The sequence below is a fragment of the Gekko japonicus genome, unplaced genomic scaffold (genome assembly GCF_001447785.1).
Source record: "Gekko japonicus isolate JY-2015 unplaced genomic scaffold, Gekko_japonicus_V1.1 scaffold926, whole genome shotgun sequence".
NCBI classification, from domain to species: Eukaryota; Metazoa; Chordata; class Lepidosauria; order Squamata; family Gekkonidae; genus Gekko; species Gekko japonicus.
In genome coordinates, this window is record NW_015163629.1 from 278798 (window position 1) to 300914 (window position 22117).

At 50.5% G+C, this 22117-nt stretch overlaps 1 protein-coding gene across 1 annotated transcript in view; it reads left to right on the plus strand.

The window, feature by feature from the left end:
- The first annotated feature begins 603 nt into the window (after positions 1-603).
- ANXA3 (annexin A3) overlaps positions 604-22117 on the plus strand; it is a 35037-nt gene continuing 13523 nt past the window's right edge. The window contains exons 1-6 of the mRNA XM_015407526.1: positions 604-660; positions 4118-4155; positions 10547-10628; positions 12715-12812; positions 14258-14371; positions 15639-15729. Of these exons, the coding sequence (XP_015263012.1) occupies positions 4141-4155; positions 10547-10628; positions 12715-12812; positions 14258-14371; positions 15639-15729 (400 nt within the window). The 5' untranslated portion in view covers positions 604-660; positions 4118-4140. The remainder of the gene's footprint in view (positions 661-4117; positions 4156-10546; positions 10629-12714; positions 12813-14257; positions 14372-15638; positions 15730-22117) is intronic.

Genomic DNA, 22117 nt, shown 5'->3' on the forward strand with positions numbered 1-22117 from the left:
GTGACGCATCCCAGTGCTTTTTGCTGTTTCATTCATTCATTCATTCATTCACTCATTCATTCATTCATTCGATTTATACCCCGTCTTCCCCGCCGACCCAGGCGCAGGGCGGCTGACATAAAAAAGTTTTGCTGTTTATTGCCCATTCCGCCTTTCACCCTGTCCCTGAAAACCTTCAGCGCCCCCCTTCTGTTAAAGGAGCAGGACGTTTTCCTCCAGGCCAGCTGGCAACCCTAGAACGCAGACTGTTGGTAACCACCGCGAGGCTCCAGTACTCTGCACATGCTCCGCGGCCCCCACGCTTCACGCGGGGCTTCGACCTGCCCCCTCTTGGAGGTGGAGGGAGGCGCACTTGCGGACGACGCCGAAGCGGCCGCGCTCCAGCCGGGCGCGGGGACGGAAGCGCCACTCGTTGCAGCAGCCCGGGTCGGGGGGATGGAGGCCGGGCGGGCGAAGCAGGCGCTGGGGCGGCTAGAGCGAGGGAGCGGCGGCGGGGGCGGCTGAGCCTCGCCGCCCGGAGGGCCTGGAGTGTGACCCGGGCGCTCCTCCTCCGCGGCTGGGCAGGTGGAGCCTCCAGAGGGCGCGGCGCGACTTCTCCCGGACGGGGCTCGCTGGGCCACTCCGCGGCGGCTGGAGGCGCGCCTGGGCTGCTGCTGGCGGGTAAGTCGGCGCGGGGGGCAGCAGGGGCGGGGGTGCTCTTCTTCTCCCCAGGCCGTCCGCCAGGCGGCCTCCTCCCCCACCCGGCTCTCTGGGGGGGGAGGGAGGGATCGATCGGGATTTTGCGGGGAGGGGGATGTAGAGAAAGTTTCCTGCACCCGGTTCCTGCGAGCCACAGACCTGTTGCACCGCAGGTGATTGCAACCACCAGTGTTCCCTCTAAGCTGAGTTGGTGTGAGCTAGTTCACGGCTTTTTAGTCTCCGGCGCACACGTTTTTGTCTCAGCTCAGGAAGGAGGGCTCCAGTCCAGAGCAAAGTAGCCAAATCGCTCGCTCACAACTTTAAAGCCAGGAGCTCACAAAGTAGAATTTTTGCTCACAAGACTCCACAGCTGAGAGGGAGCCTTGATGGCAACCAAGATGATTGAAGGGGTTGGCGTGCCTTCCCTATGAGGGAAGGGTGCTGAGCCTGGGTCTTTTCCCTTCAGAAATTTTAATGTGATTTCTAAGTGTTGGAGAGACTACTGAGGGGGCATGATAGAGGCTGATAAAATTATGCATGGGACGGAGAGGATTGACAGATAACTTTTTCTCCCTCTCCCAAAAGGCTAGAACTGGTGGGCATCCGATGAAGCTGGTGGGCAGTAGGTTCAGGATGGACAAAAGGAAATACTCCTTTACAGAGCAAGTGATTAAAATGTCATATTTGCTGCCAGAGGATGTAGTAATGGCCACAGGAACAAACAGCTTTAAAAGGGGACTAGATAGATCGATGGAAGGTAGACCTACCAGTGGCTACTAGCTGTGGTGATGGAGGGGAACCTAGAATCATAGGGTTGGAAGGGACCTCCAGGGTCGTCTAGCCCAATCCCCTGCACAAGGCAGGAAATTCACAGATCCCCCCCCACACACACACACACACCCAGTGACCGCTGTTCCACGCCCAGAAGATGGCAAAAAAAACACAAACCCACTCCAGGATCTCCAGCCAAACTGGCCTGGAGAAAAATTGCTTCCTGACCCCAAAGTGCTGATCAGCATTTCCCTGGGCGTGTAAGAAAGGGCCACGTTAAGAGGCAGTAAACCTCTGATTCCCAGTGCCAGGAGGCAACATCAGGGGAAGGCCTCGACCTCTGTGCCCTGTTGTTTGACTTCCATATGAACTGGTTGGCCACCTTGTGAGACAGGATGGGTTGCTGGTCTGATCCAGCAGGGCTCTTCTGATGTTCTTATAAAACAAACAAAAGTTTGAGCCCAGTGGCTCCTTTAAGACCGACAGAGTTTAATTTTGAGTACAAGTTTTCCTCTGCATGCACACTTCTTCAGATATGTTTTGAAGAAGTGTGCACGTGCATGAAAGCTTGTACCCAGAACTAAACTTTGTTGGTCTTGAAGGTGCCGCTGGACACAAACTTTGTTCTGTTGCTTCAGACCAACACAGCTAACCACCTGGACTTGTCAAGATGGGTGGCTGCATTAGTATGTCTGTCACAGTAGAAAAGAGTAAGAAGAAGAAGAAGAGTTGGTTTTCAACAATTTGCCCTATTTGGGCAAACTGATTGAGAGGGCGGTGGCGACACAGTTACAGGGCTACCTGGATGAGGCTTCTGTCCTCGATCCATTCCAGTCCGGCTTTCGCCCTGGCCACGGGACGGAGACGGTGCTGGTCGCCTTGACGGACGACCTCCGTAGGCATCTGGATCGGGGTGGTGTGGCGGCACTGGTGTTGTTAGACCTGTCGGCTGCGTTCGATACGGTCGACCACTAGTTGCTGGCCCGCCGCCTCGCCGACGTGGGGATTCAGGGGCTTGTCCTTCAGTGGTTTGTCTCCTTTCTCCAAGGTCGGGGACAGAGGGTGGCGATAGGGGACCAGCAATCCCGAAGGCAACCCCTTGAGTGTGGGGTGCCCCAGGGAGCCATGTTGTCCCCGATGTTGTTTAACATCTACATGCGCCCCCTCGCCCAGATTGCCTGGAGGTGTGGGCTTGGGGGCCATCAATATGCTGATGATACCCAGCTCTATCTGATGCTAGGCAGCCAGTCGGACTCTGGTCCCTATGACCTGCATCGGGCGTTGCAAGCCGTGGCTGGTTGGCTCAGGCTGAGTCGGTTGAAATTAAACCTGGAAAAGACGGAGGTCCTGGGCCTAAGTCGGACTGGTCTGGGGTTGGGGCTCCCACTCCTGGTCTTCGACGGGGTGCCATTGGTGCCTTGGCGGGAGGCTAGGAGTCTGGGGGTGCTCTTGGACTCCTCGTTGAGAATGGAGGCCCAGGTAGCAGCCACTGCCAAAGCGGCCTTTTATCATCTGCGGCTGGCCCGGCAGTTGGTCCCCTACCTTTATCGTGAAGACCTGGCCACTGTGATCCACGTGACGGTCACCTCGAGGCTTGACTACTGGAACACTCTCTACTTAGGGCTGCCTCTGTTGCAAATCCGGAAGCTGCAGCTAGTGCAGAATGCTGCAGCCAGGCTGTTGTTGGGTCTCTCTAGGCGAGACCATATTCGGCCTGGGCTGCAAGCGCTGCACTGGCTGCCGATAGCATACCGGATTCGCTTCAAAGTGCTGGTTCTCACCTTTAAAGCCCTGAATGGCCAGGGTCCGGCTTACCTGAAGGACCGTCTCTTCCCGTATGTTCCCTCAAGAGCACTATGATCGGGGAAGCTCCATCCCTTGGGAGTGCCAGGTCCCCGAGAGATTAAGTTTGCCTCTACTAGGGCCAGGGCATTTTCGGTGGCGGCTCCTACCTGGTGGAATGAGCTCCCAGAGGAGTTCCGGGCCCTGCGGGACCTTCTGCAGTTCCGCAGGGCCTGCAAGACGGATCTCTTCTGCCAGGCCTTCGAGTAGGAGCCGCCGCCGCCACTATTCTACCACCGAGGTGGCAAGTCATCGGCTGCCCTATAAGAACGGGGGCAAGCGGGCCCTGGCAGAAGTTTGAGACAGTGTAGTGGGAGACCACGCTACTGAGACAGCTAGCCACCAAACCTGGGGGGGGGGTTGTCCCCATCTTGGATGATTAATATAGGTATAGCACCGTATTATTGGAAGGTTTTATTGTGATTTTAAATGTTTTATTTATTATATAAATACGGCTTTGCCGCATGTGAGCCGCCCTGAGCCTTTGGGAGGGCGGGATATAAATCAAACAAATAAATAAATAAAATAAAGAATAAACAAATACAGGCCATAGCCAGACTGGACCAACTTTTAAAACAGAACTCCATTTTGAACAAACCAATGTTCTTGACAAGAACCTTTGAAGGAAAAGAAGCAGAAACCAAGATAAAAACAAATGTTTTGAAATGGGGGTGCCTTCGATGGGGAGAGACTTGGAACCCTGCGTGGTGTTCCCAGAATTGTCCAGTACGTTCCTGCGACGGTCACACCGGTTGCTGGAACTCATGGTCTCAAAAGTGTATGTGCACAGTGTTACGGTTGTATTTATATCTGGTTTCTTCTTCAGCATCCTCCGGAGAGAAGTTAATCATGGCCTCAGCTTGGGTGAGTAAAATGAAAACGCCGCAGTATGTTTTTTGTTGCAACTTGGCTTATGTGGTGGTGGGAGAAGAGCGCCGTCAACTTGCAGTTGACTTGTGGTGACGCCGTAGGGTTTTTGAGGCAAGAGAGAAACAGAGGTGGTTTGCTATTGCCTCTGTGTGGCAGCTGCGGCCTTCCTTGGTGGTCAGTATTCCCTCTAAGCTGAGTTAGTGTGAGCTAGGTAAAGGTAAAGGTTCCCTTGCTCGAAAGCCAGTCGAATCCGACTCTAGGGTTGCGGTGCTCATCTCCATTTCAAAGCCGAAGAGCCAGCGCTGTCCAAAGACATTTCCGTGGTCATGTGGCCGGCATGACTAAACACCCAGGCGCACGGAACGCTGTTACCTTCCCACCGAAGTGGTACCTATTTATCTACATGCAATTTCTTGCTTTCGAACTGCAAGGTTGGCAGGAGCTGGAACTAGAGACGGGAGCTCACTCCGTCATGCGGCACCCGGGTCTTGAACTGCTGAACTACTGACCTTCCACAGCCTGCAGTTCAGCGTCTTAACCACTTGAGCCACCGCAGCTCACAGTTTTTTAGCCTCCAGCTCACAGACTTTTTGTCTTCGCTCAGGAAGGAGGGCTCCAGAGCAAACTAATTTATGCAGCGGCCAAATCACTTGCTCACAACTTTAATGCTAGTAGCTCACAAAGTAGAATTTTTGCTCACAAGACTCCACACCTTAGAGGGAGCATTAGTCCTGACCAGTGTTCCCACTAAGCTTACGTTTTTTAGCCTCCAGCTCATACATTTTTGCCTTAGCTCAAGAAGGATGGCGAAAGAGCAAACTAATTTATGCAGTGGCCAAATCGCTCGCTCACACCTTTAATGCCAGTCGCTCACAAAGTAGAATTTCTGCTCACAAGACTCCGCACCTGAGAGGGAGCCTTGGTCGCCCATCCGGGTACGAACCAGGGCTGACCCTGCTGAGCTTCTGAGATCTGACAACATTGCATTTGGTAGCTGCTGTAATGGAAGAGCTGGATTTGGGGCTGGGTGTAGAATTTGGTGCCCTGGAGGCAGTGAACTGCAAGCAGATCTTCTGTGTGATGGGAGCGCCGACACACCCCAAGAATCTACCGGCAAGTAAGCCAGCCATGTCCAGTGTTCCCTCTAAGCTGAGTTGGTGTGAGCTAGCTCACAGTTTTTGAGCCTCTGGCTCACACATTTTGGTCTCGGCTCAGGAAGGAGGGCTCCAGAGCAAACTAGTTTATCCAGCAGCCAAATCTCTTGCTCACAACTTTAATGCCAGTAGCTCACAAAGTAGAATTTTTGCTCACAAGAGTCCACAGCTTAGAGGGAACATTGGCCATGTCTTGAGCCTCCTCGCAAATAAATCCTGCCTCTTGAGAGCACAAAGAGCGACAGGGCCCAGGAAGATCGTGGAGGGTCAGAGCACTGGGGTGGGTATAACCATAGTTCTGGAGTTGAGTCCAGTAGCATCTTAGAGGCCAACAAGATTTGGGGTGGTAGGACCTTTTGAGAGTCCAGGCTCCCTTTGTCCAACTGAAGGAGTCTCAAAGCAGCTTACAATCGCCTTCCCCTCCCCGCAACAGGCACCCTGTGAGGCAGGTGGGGCCGAGAGAGTCCTGAGAGAAACGTGACTGGCCCAAGGTCACCCAGCAGGCCTCATGTGTCTCAACGTGGCTTACAACCGCCTTCCCTTCCTCTCCCCACAACAGGCACCTTGTGAGGCAGGTGGGACTGAGAGAGTCCGGAGAGAAACATGACTAGCCCAAGGTCACCCAGCTGGCCTCCTGTGTCTCAAAATGTCTTACAGTCGCCTTCCACTCCCCGCAACAGGCACCCTGTGAGGCAGGTGGGGCTGAGAGAGGTCGAGTCTTTTAGCAAAGGCTTGTTGTCATTTCTTTTCTTATGTGTTTCCTGTAAACATAAAACATCTATTTTTTGCTCTCTTGCCAACTTGGCTATCCTGTATCTTTTAAATTCTGATGTTAAACCATTGACATTCAGTGATAAAGTTTTTATTGTTTTATCCATGTCCCACATGGCTTTGTCATCTCGTGGCTGTGACCAATTTGGATGTTTAATTAATTTACCCTTTCCCCCCCTGTGGTTGAGAGTAATACTGGAAAGAAAATCTCTTTCCCCCTCTCCACTGCATGGATTGCACGCATCCCCCCTCCTCCCCCTTCTTAATACTGTATCAATAATAATAATAATAATCGTTAGCTCAGTCAGTAAAGGTATACTTCCCTTAATTGGTTATCTGGAGCTGGTCCTGAGACGTTTCTCTCTTCTCTCTGAAGTTCCTTCATCACCATCATCAGGCACCCCCGATTCCTCTTCCATTTCTTGCTCTCCCATGTCATCTGTGTTGATTCCTAATTGTTTTAGAAGATCTTTTGCCTCTGTAGTGTTCCTTGCCATGAGTCTCTTTCCTTCTCGAAATATAATTATAGAGGATGGATAGCCCCATGAGAATTTAACATTGTTTGCATGAAGCTTTTGAGCAAAAGGACTCATGAGGGTTTTTTTCCTTAAGGTCTCTTGGCAAAAATCCTGTCTGACCCACACTTTTTGTCCTCTAAACGTCAGTTCTTTCTTCTTCTTTAGTGTTGTATATATTTGTTGTTGCATGTTCTCTCTGGCAAATTTAATTATTACATCTCTAGGGGGCCCGCCCCTCCCGTTCCTTTGCAGCCGGTGCACTCTTTCAACATCCTCTGCCTTTATCACTACTTCATTTGTTTGCAACCACTGTATCAGGGTCTCTTCCAATTTGTTTGCAGCAACTTCCTCTGATATCCCTGATAGAATAAGGTTGGCTCTTCTGTTCCTATCTGACAAGTCGTTTATTTGACGAGTCAGCGAAGATATTTTTAGCTCATTAGCTTCAGCAAGCTCTTTGGCTGTCGTAGCGGACTGCTTTATAGAGGCTATTTCTGTCCCTATTTTACTAACTTCCCCACGTAATGAGGTTAACTCCCCACTAATTTTTTTCTTGGAAGGCAAGGACTGTGCTTTGGAGTCCTGCAATCTGCTCAGATAAATCCTTAATCGTTTTCGCCATATCTGATTGAAGGCTTTGGGAGCGGCCTTAAGAATCTCAAGACTTTCCTTTCTGACACAGCAATAAATTAGGTTCTTACTGCTCTGAAGTTGTTCTATCCAGCTGCTCCCTGGTTATCAGCTTCTTGTCTGGGTTTTCGTAGTGTTTACAAACTTTTGAGCTATAAATTCTTTAGTTTGAAGGCAGAGCTCGGGGAAAACATAGCCGGCTTAGTTTAGCGCATGCGTGCAACCCCCCAGATTCAAGGTTATGGTACTAACCTTTAAGGCCCCATACGGCCAGGGACCAGCATAACTACAGGACCGTGTCTCCCCAGACGTGCCCCGAAGAGCTTTGAGCTCTTCTGAACAGCATCGGTTGGTAGTCCCCGGCCCAAAGGACATCTGCCTTGCCTTTTTCAGCCCGGGCTCCTGCCTGATGGAATGTGATCCCGATTGAGATCAGGGCCCTGCGAAATTTATTACAATTCCGCGGGGCCTGCAAAATGGAGCTGTTTCACCAGGCTTTTGGCGGAGGCGGAGGATGTCCAAATGACACCGGCCTTCCCTGCGCAACCTGACCAATCTGCTTAATTTGCACCATCTGCCTGGGGCGCTGCCTATACCCACAACTGGCGCCGCACCAGCCGATTCTGGCTTTGAGAGAAACTTGCCCTCCCTTGGCACTGTGGCAGCAGTTCCTGTCATTAGACTGTTATGCTCCCATCTGGGGATTTTTTAATTGACGTGTCCGTGATGTATTTTTATGGATTACTGTTTATTGTTTTACTCTCTGTGTTGTGAGCCACCCTGAGCCCGCTTGCAGGGTAGGGCGGGATATAAAAAGAATAAAATAAGTAAATAAATAAAAGCAAAGCTTGGATTTGGGATAGGATGGGTGGGGATAGGGAAATCGGTTAGATGGGAGAAATAATGATTTGGAGTTGGCTGCAACGAATTTTTGGCCTGGTCTTCCCGAACATCGTGCTGCTGAACTGAGGGTGCGTTGGGACTTGCACTGTCTGTCCGTGGGTCCTGCTTGCGTCTCACCTGCTCAGCCTGCATATACGGTGAGGAGGTAGGAAGCAAGCAGGGAACACCAGCAGGCAGTGCAAGCCACTGTGGCATTCTACAATGTTCAAAGAATAGAAGACATCACATTGTTGTTACGGTCCCGGTCGGGTGAAGTGTCAACGAAACGAACCCATAATCCGGAGAGCTTCGTCAACAACTGTCTTTAAGGACCTTTTTTTGTGCACCTTGTAGTTATAAATATACACACTGCTGCAAAAAAGAATATACTATTATTGAATGTTTTTGTTTCATAGATGTAGCGCCTGTTTGCAGTTTTCTTCTTCTCTTTGTATTTCTGTTGGTGGACTGTGACTCTCTTGTTTGATATCCCTGGCTGAAATGGCATCTCTCTGGGATGAACAGGGGGGCCTTCTGAAACGTTGCTTTCGATGGGGGCTTTATCCAGCTAGCGTCTCACTCCCTGTTGTACCACAAAGTGGACTTTATGTGGGAGACGATTGCAGGAATGTGCTGTTCATGCGTCACTTTTGTCCTTCCCTTAGAGTGGGCTGGATTTGGAGATGCTCAGAACAAAAGCGTTATCCTGCTGGCTGGATTCTGTTCCTCGGCAATTCTCTCCCTTTCTGTCTCCCTTTTAAAACAGAGGAACGAAGTCAACATTCCTGAAAGACTGAGATCATAAGCTCGGGGGGGGGGGGGTTTCCTCCTCCACACCCAAGTGAATTTCCCTCTGCCCATTTTAGCCAGATCAGATGTAATCAGCAAAAAGCGACAACTAGAGCCAGTTTGGTGTAGTGGTTAGGAGTGCGGACTCTAACCTGGGAGAATGCTGCGGCTGCTGGTGTGACCTTGGGTCAGTCACAAGTTCTCACAGAGCTGTTCTCTCAAGAGCAGTCCTCGAAACAGCTCTCTCAGCCCCACTGACCTCACAGGGTGTCTGTTGTGGGGAGGGGAAGGGAAAAGGATTGTAAGCAGCTCTGAGACTCTTTCGAGTAGTGAAGGGCAGGGTATAAATCCAATCTCTTCTTCTTCTTAACTGGGCAGTCTTCGTTTTTCCCCCAAGGTATTGTCCTATTTACGTTCCCGTGGTCAGGCCATAACTGGAGGAACGTGGCTTAGATTTTTGCGTTTGGTATGGGGTGGGGAGAGCTTACAAGGGCAGTTGTCTTCTTTTTGAGCAAGTCATGTTTCTGGTCCTCAGAGTTCTGGTGGGAGAAACTGAATGGTTTCCTTACATGTCAGTAAAAAGAGTCAGGTACCAGGTGCCATTTCAGAAAAGTTTTAATAAATCGTGGTGGGATTGGCAGTCAGGCCCAGAACTTCTCTGCTTCTCCTGGCCAATCAGCAGTTGAATTATATCAATTTATTTATTCCTGCAGATATTGAAGTATTTATAAAACATTTCTACCCCACCTTTCCTCTTGACTCAAGGAGGCAAAGTTCCCCTTCTTGCCAACCAAGTCGCTATTCCAAGACAATGTCATTTTGGGGGGTTGTTCTGGACCTTAGTTTTCCACTTTACCCTTCTTTCATTCCATTTAGGAAAATGAAGGTGGTTCCTGGTCCCTTTCACTGGAGAGTCCAGGGACAATCTGAGACCTTTCTTTTTCCCCCCTTTTCTTTGGTATTTTTGTGTGTGTGCGTCCATGTGCACGCGCCCGTGCCTGGAAGTCATGGCGACCTCCAGCGACTCCTACTGGGGCATGGGGGACGTTCAGAGAAGCGGCTTGGCTAGCAATCTGAGACCTTTCAACCTGTGAAGCTGTCAGACCCCCAGTCCAGTTACTCTCAACAACTCTCTCTTGGCAGTGATAAGTTTATTGAGGTATATGCATGATCCAGAAAGTCAGTGAGTTAGAACCAAAGACTTTTGGCGGGTACAAGCTTAATATAGGTAATTCGAATAAAAGCCCCTTCTTTCCCCCAAGTCACCCATTCACGCCATGCCTAGTGTTGCCATCTCGACCAAGGAAAAGATAATACGTCTTGGTGTTGCCATCTCGACCAAGGAAAAGATAATACGTCTTACTCAAGCTGGGACCTCACCCTGGGAAAGGGAAAGGAGGTACAACTTGCGAGGAAAGTTATGACTTCTACAAGCAAAGGTCTCACTCATTCACTCAACCGCCCTCCCCGTAGGAATCCCCTCCCCCCAATAACCATGGCAACCAGAGCGAAGCAAGGTTTGACGGAAGCAGGCACTCGAACATTGAGAAAGGACCCCGCCTGTGTTAATTTGCGTGTCTGAATTTCTTGAGGCGAAAACCAGGAGAGTAGCTTTGTAAATTTGGATTCCCTTGTTTTTAGATTGGCAATCGAGGAACAGTCCGGGACACAGGAGGTTTCAATGCGGCGAGAGAGGCTGAGATCATTTGGAAAGCCATAAGAGGTATGAGTAAGCTCGCATTGTGGTCCCGCCTAACTCCGGGCTAGGAGGAAGACCGACAGAGCTAAAAACATAAGAACGTAAGAGAAGCCAATGATGGATCAGGCCAAAGGCCCATCCAGTCCAACACTCTGTCACACAGTGGCCAAAAATACCAGGTGCCATCAGGAGGTCCAGCAGCGGGCCAGGACACGCTTGTGCATTTGCTGGATTGCTGGGCGAGCGTGAGAGTTTGCATCAGACTCCGCAGCTGTCTCTTTTTGTGTTGCACCAAACCCGACGGCTTTGATGTGTCAAGACAGCCTTCGGGGTCTGGTGTGAAGCCCCTACAAGCATCCCCTCCCCATCCATGATGAATACATCATGATGAATCCATGTTTTCTTTAATGGAAGAGCTGCCAGGGAACTGCTGTACACAAGCTTGCCAATGGAGTCAGTAGTGGCTCCCAGCAGTGTGCCCTCTAAGCTGAGTTAGCGTGAGCAAGCTCAGTTTTTGAGCCTCCAGCTGACACATTTTTTGTCTTAGCTCAGGAAGGACGGCTCCAGAGAAAACTGATTTATGCAGTAGCCAAATATATAGATATAGATAGGGGCTCTGGGGCAAGTGATGCTCTGTCTTCTTGGTGCTTGGGGGGGGGGTCAACAGTGGGAGGGCTTCTGGTGTCCTGGCCCCACTGGTGGACCTCCTGATGGCACCTGGTATTTCTGGCCACTGTGTGACAGAGTGTTGGACTGGATGGGCCTTTGGCCTGATCCAACATTGGCGTCTCTTATGTTCTTATGTTCAAATCACTCGCTCACAACTTTAATGCCAGGAGCTCACCAAGTAGAATTGTTGCTCACAAGACTCCAATTCGGATTGGAGCACTGGCTCCCGGGGCAATTTCAGGTTGGGAATTTCAGGCAGGGAGGAGAGAAAGGCTGACACACACACCCCATGTGTTTTGCTATCCTGATTAATTGGCCCTGCGATGGCCTGGGAAGCACGGGACTGCCAGTGCATGTGTGACCCAAAGTCCTTGTGGTGGACGAGAGGACTTGATTTCATGGTAATCATCTTGCTGGGTCAGATTAAGGACCTGTCTTGAGTGAGAGCCAGCCATAAGAAGATAAGAAGAGCCCTGCTGGGTCAGACCAGTGAGGGTCCTTCTAGTCCAGCATCCTGTCTCACACAGTGGCCAACCAGTTCCTCCTGATGGGCAACAACAGGTCATAGGGGCCGAGGCCTTCCCCTGATAAGAAGATAAGATGAGTCCTGCTGGATCAGACCGGTGGTCCACCTAGTCCAGCATCCTGTCTCACACAGCGGCCAACCAGTTCCTCTTGATGGGCAACAACAGGGCATAGAGGTCGAGGCCTTCCTCTGATAAGAACATAAGATGAGCCCTGCTGGATCAGACCAGTGGTCCATCTGGTCCAGCATCCTGTCTCACACAGTGGCCAACCAGTTCCTCTTGATGGGCAACAACAGAGCATAGAGGCCGAGGCCTTCCCCTGATAAGAACAGAAGATGAGCCCTGCTGGAGCAGACCAGTGGTCCATCTAGTCCAGCATCCTGTCTCACACAGTGAGTTTTGGATTGCTAGCTAGTGTGTGTGTGTGGGGGGAACGTACAGATCTGTCCTTGCAGAGGAGGGAGAGCTTGTACCGGAATAAAACTTGGTCTTAAAGGTGCCACTGGACTGTTTTGGAACGGGGAGGGGGGCTCTGCAACTTACCTGGTTGCTTCTTGCTCTGACTGAGGGCTGCTGGGAGCAGGGGGTGGGGGTTGTTGCATGTGCCCGCCCCCTGGGCTCCTTACTGCCGGAGCTCCGCTCCTGTGCGCTCCTGCAGGAAATGACCCCTGGTTGCAGGAAGACTGTGCTTGGGGCTTATTGGTTGCAGGGTTGCAAGGAACTCCACTGCTGTTTTGGGGGAGCAACAGCACCCAGTCCTGGCTAGCCAGAATACCAAAGGCTAGGATTCGGTGGGGAAGGTGGGTACCAGATTCCAGATCACAGCAAAATGCCAGCTCATCATTGGACTGTGTTGCTTATGGGACTGGGATTTCAACCGCTTCTGAATGACGACATGGTGCATTTCATTTTAGGAGGTGAGGCGAGGACTACGATCTTCAGCATCCTGACAAGCAGGACGAATGCTCAGCGGCAGCTGATTGCAGGGTGTTTTAGGGAAGGTTCAGGAAAGGTAAGGTTTGGGAAGGACGGTCGGGGCACAAAGGGATGCATCAACGAAGGAACTGAATGGAAATATTTCTGCTATACAAGACCATAAAGGTAAAGGTTTCCCTTGCTCGAAAGCCAGTTGAATCCAACTCTAGGGATGCGGTGCTCATTTTCGTTTCCAAGCCGAAGAACCAGCGCTGTCCAAAGACTTCTCCGTGGTCATGTGGACGGCATGACTAGATGTCGAGGCGCACGGAACGCTGTCACCTTCCCACCGAAGTGGTACCTATTTATCTACTTGCAATTTCTTACTTTCGAACTGCTAGGTTGGCAGGAGCTGGGACCAGAGACGAGAGCTCACTCCGTCATGCGGCACTCAGGTCTCAAACTGCTGAACTACCGACCTTTTGGTCTGCAGTTCAGTGTCTTAACCACTTGAGGCACCGCAGCCCATAGTGACCATAGTGATGGCTAAACTGCAGTTTGGTTTTGCCGAAAAACTTAACATGTCGTGCAGGGGTTTGCATACTGGGAATAATGGCTGGGAGGAGTGTTCAGGTCTCCGTGAAGCTGTCTAGGTAGCCTTCTGCAGGTCTCACTGCCTCTACCTAGCATACCTCTCAGGATCATTGTGAGGAGGAGGAGGAGGAGGAGGAGGAGATTGGATTTATACCCCGCCCTTCACTAACCAAAGGTGTCTCAGAGCGGCTAACAAACTCCTTTCCCTTCCCCTCCCCACAACAGACACCCTGTGAGGTAGGTGGGGCTGAGAGAGCTCTGACAGAAACTGCTCTCTTTCAAAAACAGCTCTTATCAGAACTATGGCTTACCCAAGGTCATCCAGCCAGGTGCAAGTGGAGGAGTGGGAAATCAAACCCGGTTCTCCCAGATTAGAGTCCATGCACTTAAGCACTACACCAAACTGGTGTAGTGCATGTGCAGAGTCCGGAGCTCCTCTGAGGAATTTTTTGTTGTTGTTGCTGTTCAGTCGCACAGTCGAGTCCGACTCTTCGCGGCCCCATGGACCAGCTCCCGCCAGGCTTTCCGGTCTTCCGCCGTCCTCTGAAGTTTGCTCAATTTCATGTTCGTTGCATCTATGACACTGTCTCCTCTGAGGAATGGCGGGATATAAAATACGGCGGCCTGTCAGGATGTAGAGATGTGGGGAGATGGAGCAGGGCTTTGTGAGTGCCATCTGTAGTAAATCGGTGTCTGGCTGTCCTGGGGATGCTGTGGGGGGGTTAGTGAGGATTGGCTGGTGGGTGTGGGAAGGCGGGGCTCTCCAGTTCTGGATGAGATACATGCTTAGGAGGATTGGCTGGAACCCTTCTTCCCGAGATACAGGATTTGTGCAGAAGGACCAGTTTGGTAATGTCCACGTGGTGAAAGGAAGACGGGCTGTGGGGTGGGGTACAGATGTGACTTTCAGCAGTGAGATGTATTCTGCTTCTCTTGTGTTTTGTTTAGGATCTGAAAGACGTACTGAGGGATGAGCTTTCAGGCGATGTGAAGCACCTTATGGTGGCTCTTGTCATCCCTCCCGCGGTTTTTGATGCTCAGCTGCTGTACAGAGCCTTAAAAGTAAGTGTCCGTAAAGGTGGTGTGAATACTTGCAGTTTTCTTCGGAATGATTTAGCCTGCTCTTTCTGGTGGTACTTTTGAGACAAGTTTAAAAAAAACAAAGATTGTCATATTAATATATATGAAATCGGTATATCTAATTCTCAGTGCAGCCAAATCTGTGGATTCTTAAATCCAGAGACTGGGGCCATGAACAGACAAGACAGATGTTCTACAAATCCCAGGTTTGCAGGGAACTCTGAAATCTGGGGAAAATAACACTGGGGGTTTAAGCGCCCCCCCAGTAATAGAAGCAGCGCCTGTACCTTTAAGAAACAAATGCCCTCTGTGGCCGTTGCTAGACGACTACAACAGCATTGCCAGTTGAAGCCTTGGTTTTTGTCAGTGAAAGGCACGGGGAAGAGGCAGAACTCTTTTCAGGGCTATTTTGGACTTTGAGGGAGGACTCAACAGGGCCAGACAAGGCAGCAACCAACAGACACCTCCCTGCCACGTGAGTTGCATTACTTACTGTAGAAATGCCCATTGTTTTAACTTTTGAAATGAGTGACATGCTTTTTGTTTTCAATTTTTCAAATATATATCATATGAGCATTGGGAGAGCAGGAAAAACCCCTCCTATGAGAGAGAGGGGGAGATTCTTTTTTCTTTTGGAGTAAGTGAAATGTGATAAAATAGCATAGTGTACAGGAAGTACTGGGTATATTTGGAGTTTAGCTTGTGGGAAACAATGGCATTTCTATTTTTCAATGCCACAACTATTCCAGTTAACACAATTTTATATGCTAACTATGCCTTTTACATTGTATGCCTTTTACATTGTTTAGCAGGAAAAGGGGGGTTAGGTTTGACAGAAAAGTAATGCATATAGTCCAGTTTTTCTTGAAATTTCAGGTTTTTTTCTGAGGGAAAAACAGATTTTTTTTTTCCTCCCCGTGGCTTTGAAATGTTTGAAAATTTTACATTTCTGCCACCCAGCAAATGTTTAAACATTTTTAAGCACTTGCTGAAACTTCTCCCATTCAAGTTGATGGAAATTTAGATGCTACTTCACTTGGCTAGGACTCATTTCCCTCCTCCTGTCGGAGTGAATATTTCGGACGTTCCCTCTTTCGAAATCTTACCTTAAAACATCTGTTTATTGGTGCTTCATCTTCTGAAGGCTGATAAATCCGGGAGCCTCATCAATATCCTCTCTAATCCATTTACAACAGGAAAATACTTATTGATTTGAGCGCAAGGCCTTTTTTGTTTGCTTGTATTTAAGGGTCCTGGGACCGATGAGGAGATGCTGATCGAAGTCCTCGCTTCCAGGAACAACTGGCAAATGAAGGATATCGTCCAGACATATTGCTCAAGTAAAGAAACTTTTCTGACCGGGTGAAACCTTAGCAAAGCAGTTGGCATATTGATGCTCCTTCTCTGCCCTGAGGTGTGGGATGGCCAGGCTGAAATGGGGATGGGCAAAAGGGGGTTTCTCAAGGACCAATTTCTCACTAGCCGCTGCTCTGCCCTCCTGTCTCCCTTTGCCCCGATCACATTAGTCAATTTCTCACTACTTGTTGCGCAGCCACATTTTGCCCCGCAACTTCGCCCGATTTCCCCCGCATCGACTCAATCCTGGTTTTTTGAGGATCGAGTAGACGCGGGGGAAATCAGGCGAAGCTGCGGGGCAAAATGCAGCCGTGCAGCAAGTAGTGGGACATTGACTAATGTGATGGGGGCAAAGGGAAACGAGAGGGCGGAGCAGCGGCGAATGAGAAATCGGTCTAGGATTGGAAGGACCAGCTGGAGGGCAATTTAATGCTCTAGAATTGGAGGGACTAGCCGGAGGGGCATTTAATGCTGTCCAGAGTGCCCTGGAAGAGCTACTTCCTTTTTCTAGAATATTGCTTCCTTCACAGGCTCACCCAGCCTGTGGCTTTTCAAGTCATTTGCTAGCTAGGCCAACCCCTGGGAGACTCAGTTTTAAGACAAACGCTTTGAAATTGGAAATGTCACAAGAATTTAATAGCATCAGCGGTAGCCCTGCCCCAATTCTTACTGTATGCAAAAAAGCAATTTATGAAGGCATACTGTATATCAGCTTTCTGGGGGGGGGGGTCCTCTGATGACTGAAGCGAGCAGATATATCCAGGTGGGGCAGCCATGTTGGTCTAGAGCAGTGGAACCAAGTTTGAGTCCAGCGGCACCTTTAAGACCAACAAACGTTTAATTCACGGTATGGCACACGAAAGCTCCTACCTTGAATAAAACTTCTGTTGGTCTTAAAGGTGCCACTGGACTCAGACTTCGTTCTGTGAGCAGATATAGGCCCATTCTGCATCTAGCATTCGCCCCGCTGTTTTACCAGACCCACGTTGGAACAGAAACTCCCCTCTACGTCGCGTGCCACTTTCGCTTTGTCGGATTTTATGGCAGTGTTCAGACTGCAGGCCGCTTTCACTTTGTTTGATCTCTCGGTTTTATGGTACCGTCTGCATAGATCTGAGGCTGTTTTATGGCATTCAGGAGGGGTGACTTTGCAGTCAGTACAGCGTTGGCCCCGGGGGGTATTTGAATGTGGTTTTGAGCTGCATCTTTTTCTGTTCCAGGGTGGGTTTGGTAAAACAACGGAGCGAATGCTAGGTGCAGAATGGGCCTTAATCTGTGGTGCAGCCCTTCCTGGATTTTACCAGGAAGGTAGAATATGCAGGGGAGTCGCGGCTCTGTGGGCCCCTGAATTAAGAGTGCCAGTGCGCTATAATACTTAGAGTTTGGCCTAACCCCACTCCGCCATGGAAGCCAGCTGGTTTGACCTTGGGTAGTTACACACTCTCAGTCTAACTTCCCTCCAGGTGACAACCCTTCTGGATTATTGAAAGGATGGGTTTTATTTATTAACAGGGCTATTTTGGGGCAGGAACACACAGAAACGGCGCTCCGGCTGGTTTCAGAGTTGGCCACGCCCACTGCAGCCAAAACCTCTGTGTGCCTGGCTACAGAGGGAAGGCCTGGAGAGCGACGGCCCCCCCCCCCGTGACTCAGAACCCAGAGTTTAAACTGCCTTCCGGGCCCTTCGGGGGGGGGGCTTGTCCAGGCTCTCTGCAGCCGTGGGGCGCCCAGGCAAGCCAAGAGAAGGCATGGGGGTGTGGCCTAATATGCTAATGAGTTTCTGCTGTTGGGTGTGGCCTATTATCGCTAATGAGTTCCTGCTGGACTTTTTATACAAAAAAGCCCTGATTAACACACACACACACACACACACACACACACACACACACACACACACACACACTTGTCATCTTCTGGGAAGTGTGTGTGGGGTGTGTGTGGGGTGAGATATTTGTGAATTTCCTGCATAGTGCAGGGGGTTGGACTAGATGACCCTGGAGATCCCTCCCAACTCTACGATTCTATGATATATATATCATACAATCATAGATACAATCCACCCTTTCAGCAGTCCGGAAGGGTTTTCACCTGGAGGCTGGAGGCCATCCAGATCTCCCTGTCTATGGAAACCTAGCATGTTCAGAACAATTCTTCTAACCCAGCTTTTTCCGTGCAGCACATGCTTCCCTTATTCAGGAATTTTTTTGATCATTTCCTCACTCAGTCTAAAATGTGCTATTTCTACATCTCTGAAAGGGAACCCTCAGGATGTTTTACACTGTGTACAAAGATTGAACTGAGCCTAAAATCTGCTGGCAGTCACAGCCCTATTGATCCAACTGTGCTTAACAAGACGAATTTATTTTGTGGAGGACATTAATTTGCAGTGCTTCTTGAATGCATATTTTGGCATGTGGGATAGTCCCTCTTCTAATGATTTCGGGAGTTAGTCTATCAAAGTCCAGGCATCCCGGTTGTGGTATATTGGAGTAGAGCCTAGATCTGTCTACTAACAAAGCCATATGTCTGACCCCGTGTAAATCTCCGATGCTTTCCCTTGTGTCACGCCAGCAAAATTCATTGCACATTTCTCTCCAGTGGCCCTTTAGCAGTATAAATTGCAGCCTGGCAGAAAGGAATTTCTTTTCCGTGTAGCTAGATTCAGGTGGGTGGCCTGTTGGTAAGTGTGCCTGCACATGAAAGCTTATGCCCAGAATTAAGCTGTGTTGGTCTTTAAGGTGGCACTGGACTTTTTCCCCATGTACTGATACAGACAAGCATCAGACCCAAACTGAAATGTGACAAAATTCTGAAGGGCCATCTTTCACATTTCATAAATTAGATGTTGATCCCCCAAATTTGACTTTTGAATTGTGGAACTGAGATTTGATATTATAATTTGGGGGGGGGGGTTACTGTGTGTGTGTGCGCGCGCATGCCTGGCAGTTGACATCTGGCGACCCCTAGTGGGGCTTGGACGTTTTAGAGAGGTGGCTTGCTATGGCCTGCCTCTGCCCTGGTATTCCTTGGAGGTCTCCCTTCCAGATACTTGCCAGGGTCGGCCCTGCTTCACTCCCGAGATCTGACGAGATCAGGCTTGTGATTTGGTACTATACTTTGAAACGTGACTGGTTTGGTTACTTCCAGGGCTATTTTAGGGCAGGAACGCACAGGAACGGAGTTCCGTCTGGCTCCCAAGTTGGCCACGCCCAGCAGGAACTCATTAGCATAATAGGCCACACCCAACAGCAGAAACTCATTAGGATTGGCTACATTAGGGGTGTGTGGCCTAACATGCAAAGGAGTTCCTGCTACAGAAAAGCCCTGGGTTTGGACAACAAACAAGGTAAACAGAATAAGAAGCAAAAGGTGGGTGTGGCTGGATGAGCACACTTCTGGTAACATGGGGGTGCGGCCTAATGTGCTAATGAGCTGTGCTGTCAGGGGTGTGGCCCAATATGCTAATGAGTTCCTGCTGTTGGGTGTGGCCTATTATGCTAATGAGTTCCTGCTGGGCTTTTTCTACAAAAAGAGCCCTGGTAAGAGACCCATGTTAGTTTATCGTAGCAAAATAAAACGGAAGTCCAGTGGCACCGTAATGACTGAGGGTAGAAAGTGCCGTCGAGTCCCAGCTGACTTATGGCGACCCCTGGTGGGGTTTTCAAGGCAAGAGACGAACAGAGGTGGTTCGCCATTGCCTGCCTTCGGGTCACCACCCTGCTATTCCTTGGTGGTCTCCCTTCCAAATACTAGCCAGGGCCGACCCTGCTAAGCTTCCAAGATCTGACGAGATTGGGCTTCACCTGGGCCGTCCAGGTCAGGGTATTTTGACTTCCCGCATTTATTTCAGCATAAGCTTTCATGACTCTGAGCTCACATATAAAATAAGATCTTTCTATGTTCCCTATCACAGTTTCTTTTTTTTTCCCTTGGCATTTTTTGGGTACGTTGTTCAAGCCACCGACCTTGTGGCTTGTTTGTTTCAGAGCAGCCAGCCGCACCCTCCGTAAGGCCTGGAATTAGGCCCGGTTTACACCTCCTGAAGAATGAAGCGGCAAATGAGGTGACAGAATGCTGTGAATGCGCTGTGTTAACTTGGCGAATCGCATTCCGGAATGCTCCGCTGGGTGCAAAGCTCCCCGCAAACAGAGAGCCAAGAGACGGGGCAGAAGCTTTCGTCTTTCTGCGCTGATTTTTCTGTTTGCGGGGAGTTGTCTGTGCATTCAAACCCAGAATCTTTTACCTCAACATGGTCATCCTCTAGAGTTCAGAACCAGACTGTGGTCATGAGCCCCTTTGAAACTAATGGAACAATTTACTCATGACTACAGTAAGAGCAGCGATGGCTCAAGTGGTTAAGACGCTGAACTGCAGGCTGTGGAAGGTCGGTAGTTCAGCAGTTCGGGACCCGAGTGTGCCGCATGACGGAGTGAGCTCCCGTCTCTAGTTCCAGCTCCTGCCAGCCTAGCAGTTCAAAAGCAAGAAATTGCAAGTAGATAAATCGGTACTGCTTTGGTGGGAAGGTAACAGCATTCCGTGCACCTCGGTGTTTAGTCATGCCAGCCACATGACCACGGAAATGTCTTCGGACAGCGCCGGCTCTTCGGCTTTGAAACGGAGAGGAGCACCGCAACCTTTGCCTTTTACCTTTACTTACAGTAAGAGGAGATCAAGATGGGAAGGTGTGCTAGTCTGTCTGTAGCAGTAGAAAAGAGCAAGAGTCCAGGAGCACCTGAAAGGCTAACAAGATTTGTGGCAGGCGAGGAGCATTGGTGTGTCCCTGCTCTGTAAGAGTAGTTTATTGGTGGGATGGGCCACCAAGGGAGGTGGAGAGCTCGCTGGCAGCCTTCCAGCAGCGGCTGGACAAACACTTGTCAGGGATGCTCTGGGCTGATCCTGCATTGAGCAGGGGGTGGGGCTAGATCAGGGCTGGTTCCAGGCTTCAGTGGGCCCTGAGCAGGAAGTGCCCAGTGCCCCCCCCGTCCCCTCCTCTGTTTGCCATTGTCCCCTCCCCCACTCACACCTTCTTGCCCACCTGCATTCTCCTCTCCCACAGAAGAAGGGGAGTTGGTTTTATACCCCGCCCTTCCCTACCCGAAGGAGTCTCGGAACGGCTTACGGTCTCCTTCCCTTCCCCTCCCCACAACAGGCACCCTGTGAGGGAGGTGGGGCTGAGAGAGCTCTGAGAGAAACTGCTCTTGAGAGGACAGCTCTGCAAGTTTGAGAGCCAGTTTGGTGTCGTGGTTAAGTGCACGGACTCTAATCTGGGAGAGCCGGGTTTGATTCCCCCACTCCTCCGCATGCAGCTGCTGGTGTGACCTTGGGAAGGCCATAGTTCTGTCAGAGCTGTCCTTGAAAGAGCAGTTCTGGAAAGACACCTCACAGGGTGTCTGCTGTGGGGAGGGGAAGGGAAAAGGAGTTTGTAAGCCGCTCTGAGATTCCGAGTGAAGGGCGGGGTATGAATCCAATCTCTTCTCTCTTCTTCAGGTGAACTATGGCTGACCCAAGTTCACTCAGCTGTCTGCATGTGGAGGAGTGGGGAGTCAAACCTGGTTCTCTAGATTAGAGACTAATGCTTTTAACCACTACACTACGCCGACTACCTATCTGTCCTTCCCCTACCCATCTGCTCATTTCCCAGTCCTCCCAGTGTTTGACCACCTTTCCCTGACTGTGCTGGGCAGTAGGTGCAGCTGGGAGCATGGGTAGCAGGGGTGCTCACAACAAGCACATGGGCCACTGGGAGGTGAGTGGGTGAGGACCCATGGCAGTGGGCCCCGCCAAAAGACCTGGGCCTTGGCATCTGCCCCACCTCAGGGTGTACCAACGCAGGCCCTACATTAGAGGAGAAGAAGAAGAGGAGATTGGATTTATACCCCGCCCTTCACTTGGGAGTCTCAGAGCGGCTTACAAACTCCTTCCCCTTCCCCTCCCCACAACAGACACCCTGTGAGGTAAAAGAAGAAGAAGAGATTGGATTTATACCCCGCCCTTCACTACCCAAAGGAGTCTCAGAGCGGCTTACAAACTCCTTTCCCTTCCCCTCCCCACAACAGACACCCTGTGAGTTAGGTGGGGCTAAGAGAGCTCTGACAGAAATGCTCTTTTTCAAGAACAGCTGTGCCAGAGCTATGGCTTGCCCAAGGTCATCCAGCCAGGTGCAAGTGGAGGAATGGGGAATCAAACCCGGTTCTCCCAGATTAGAGTCTGCGCACTTAACCACTACACCAAACTGGCCTGTATGTCCGGGGGGGGGGGGACGGGGGAGCTCCACGCAGAGCAGGCGGAGGAGGAAGCAGCAGGAGCAGGTAAGCTTCCCCCTCCATCCTGCCGGTCCCCCCCCCCGTCTCCTCCACCACCCTCCTCTACTAC